Consider the following 3,363-nt stretch of genomic DNA (forward strand, 5'->3'; position numbering starts at 1 on the left):
AAACTATTAATCATAAATAGTTAATTTAATATTCAAAATCCACTGATTAAACAACTGACCAATGTCACCAGGCTTTAGCTAATAGTGTCAAGGTTCAGAGTATTTCCCTGTACAATCCATGGGAAATAAAATACACTATTTAGCCACAAAGTGAAAGCAGAAATAAACAACCTTAGACTATATTCAATAATAAAATTGTTACACAACCATCAAAACAGCAGGCTGAGACTTGGATAAAGTAAAGTCCCACTTCTCTTCAAACATCTGGTTGTGCTGTCGTGTCCCTGGATTATCATTCAGCGTGGGGCTTCTTTACTCACACGCAAACAGTTAAAACATAATTATAGTTAAAGTCATTTTAAATCACAAAAAGAAAATGTGACATTGCAGAAAGTCCAGCAAGTATGCATTTATTTCTACAAGACAAAATACAGCTAGAAAAAAAAGTTTGGTCCTGTAAAAGATTCTTTCTCACAAAAATGAAAACAGCTGTTGAAACGTGGGAAGCAGAGAAGTGCATGTGGCATATTTAAAACTCTGCCTTTCCTTAAACAGCATTTAAGAGTAGTTTAGAGGCTCTGAACATTCTGGGATTCGGGGCTAATTAGTCCCATCAACACATAAACCGAGCTGATTGCTGTTTCTGTGAACGAACCCACTGTCAGAGTAAGGAAGCCTCTGAGGGTCATGCCTGCTGTTCTGACCAGGTGGCAGTTCCCTGGGAGTCTCAGTGCCTGAGTAAGGAAGCCTCTGAGGGTCAGTTCTTCCGCACACTGACAAGGATGCTGCAGCTGTGTAAAGTCACCAGCGCCCTGTTCATCAGTAACGCCCGCTCAGCTTGCAGCGACGAGCTCATCCAGCAGGAGGCGGTGACGCTCTGCATCAACGTGTCCAAGCAGCAGCCGTTTCCGGCCTCCAGCATCAAGAAACTGCAGATCCCCGTCTACGACGACCCCAACGAGGACTTGTACAGCCACTTCGACCGCTGCGCCGACGCCATCCAGAAGGAGGCGGACCGCGGAGGACGCAGCGTCGTTTACTGCAAGAACGGCCGGAGCCGCTCCGCCGCCGTCTGCATCGCCTACCTGATGAAGCACTGCAAGCTGCCGCTGACGGACGCCGTACAGGTGGGGGCAGGCCCGCTGTTTATTTCACTGCTTTACTTTGCAGAGCTTCCTGCTTCTGATAAAGACACGGCTTGTTCTTGACGCGCCCCGTGTTCAGGCGGTTGTTTCCTGCACATGAAGCCTGGGCCAAAGCCGGGGTCAAGTGTTGAGCTGCAAAAATAACTAAAGTCTGACCTTCACTCTTCTGAACGTCTGTTTCGATGTGCTCATATAAATACCCTAAAACATATGTAGTGTTTATGCAATGTAACATTTAGTTGGCATTCCACATAAAGAATATTATTCCCTGGAGTGTAGGCATCACTTGATTTGCATCAGTATATGAGAAGGTCAGTCTTTCATCCTTAAATTACTTTATGAACAAATGATTTTAATCCTAACCGAATTATTATCCCACAGGTGGAAATAAAATGTTATTACCACACATGTACAATATCTTAAAAAAACATTATTACCCCTGAGTTTGTACCAGTTTAATAACTAAAACCTGCTTCTGTGTGTTTTCTCCTTCCAGAAGGTGAAGTCTACTCGTCACGTGATCGACCCGAACCCCGGCTTCATGTCTCAGCTGCAGAGATATGAACAGGAGCTGAAGCAGAGATGAGGGGAGGCCAACTGATGAAGTTCTGATCCCCAGGTCCTCCTGTGAAAGCCAGCAGGTGAGCAGTTTCCTCTCTGTACACCTTCACAACGATCAGAGGCTGTTTCGCTCCGTGTCTCCAGGATCAGAACCGCAGCTCGTTTGGATTTGTTCTTTTTGAACAGGAGCACTGAAGTTGGGGCTTACACGTCCTCACTCACCTCTAGGTTCAGGAGGAAAATACCCCTGAGCTTCTTTCAATGTGATGATTTTGATAAGAAGAGTATTAGAAAGTGTTTCCAAAATAAAACATAAAGCAGACACTTTATTCTGAAGGGAAGTTAGTGAGAAGCTGAAGCGAAGATTCACAAAAACAGTGAGAAACAAACTGAGGACAAACTATAAACTAATTACACGATTGAAGTGGACCAGGCTAAACATAGAAATAGAAAATGAAAGACTGAGAACAGACACTAATATGCAGTAATACAGAGGGTATAATACTGTGTTTTTGGTAGTAGAAGTAAAGTGCAGAGGCTTTCACAGATAAGCTGGAAAAAAAACTTGGTTTTAGGTCGAAGACGTTTCACCTTTCATCCAAGAGGCTTCATCAGTTCTGCCCGACTCTGACTCAAAGCCAGTCAGGCAGATGAAGCCTCCTGGATGAGAGGTGAAACGTCTTCGACCTAAAAACCGAGTCCAGTTGAGTTTTTTCAGCTTACTATGACCCGGATGACTGAGAATCTGCACAAACATTTCACACATAAACCAGTGAGTGGTTTTTCACCGATCAATCATCTTCAAAGTGCAGTAAAGAGAAAAAACTAACATTTAGTTATTGATTAATTCAATTATTAAATAAAAAGCAGAACAGACACAAACATTTACTGATAACAGAGATAAAATAAGTCTTATGTCGTAAGTCAGATGTTGCTGCTGTTTAGACCCAGTGACCAGAAGCATCCAGTCAAACTTAGTAAGACGTCGAAAGTGGGAGGAGCTTTTAGTTTTGACATCCTCTGCAAAAGGCCTTAATATGTCACAAACTGACATTTAACACATTACACTCTCTACAGAGGTGATATTTACTGTAGACTCACAATATCTGATCGCACTACATGTTCAAGTTTGCAAGTCATCGTCACAGAAGCAACTGAACAAAGCTTTACAGATTAAAAGCTGTTAAAACAGGCTTTAAAATGACTTTTAAAACAATGACTTTTCTGCTGTTTCTTCTTAAACAACATTTATGTCTAAACTACAGACTTGAATTTATGCGTTTTACTGTTTTTCTCCGGACTCGTAGTCCTCTTCGTGTTTCTGTACCAGTATCATGGTTGCGGTTCCACCTTCTGCCTCCACATGGAAACGTTTCCATGGAAAATGATGCAGCGTATTAAACACATAGCGAGTCAGGAAAATGGACCTGAACCAGGAGAAGCCTCGTGAAGCACGACCCCTCGGCTGAGGCTCACATGCATCCTGGCAGCATAAACAGGAAGTAACCCGACTCGTTCACTATTAGCGAAACACAGGAAGTCGGGCCGAGATAATGTTACATTGGATGTGTTCAGTCTCACGTCGACAGATTAGACAAAGAGGTTTGATCCAGAAAATACAAGAAGGGAGCATTTAAGATGCAACACACACACACAC

The 3,363-nt window shown here is 42.9% G+C and overlaps 1 protein-coding gene across 1 annotated transcript; it reads left to right on the plus strand.

Moving 5' to 3' along the window:
- The first annotated feature begins 425 nt into the window (after positions 1 to 425).
- dusp28 (dual specificity phosphatase 28) lies at positions 426 to 1,803 on the plus strand. Its single transcript, XM_020617728.1, has 2 exons — positions 426 to 1,127; positions 1,642 to 1,803. Exons 1-2 carry the CDS (start codon positions 783 to 785, stop codon positions 1,729 to 1,731), a joined length of 435 nt encoding a protein of 144 aa, XP_020473384.1. The 5' UTR covers positions 426 to 782; the 3' UTR covers positions 1,732 to 1,803.
- Positions 1,804 to 3,363: the final 1,560 nt, after the last annotated feature.

The sequence above is a fragment of the Monopterus albus genome, unplaced genomic scaffold, assembly GCF_001952655.1.
Source record: "Monopterus albus unplaced genomic scaffold, M_albus_1.0 scaffold193.1, whole genome shotgun sequence".
NCBI classification, from domain to species: domain Eukaryota; kingdom Metazoa; phylum Chordata; class Actinopteri; order Synbranchiformes; family Synbranchidae; genus Monopterus; species Monopterus albus.

Bases quoted from the DNA above. Each gene is read 5' to 3' on its own strand.
- dusp28 (XM_020617728.1), top strand. From the start codon at position 783: ATGCTGCAGCTGTGTAAAGTCACCAGCGCCCTGTTCATCAGTAACGCC. The intron at 1,128-1,641 runs GTGGGGGCAGGC...TTCTCCTTCCAG, and splicing joins CGCTGACGGACGCCGTACAG to AAGGTGAAGTCTACTCGTCA.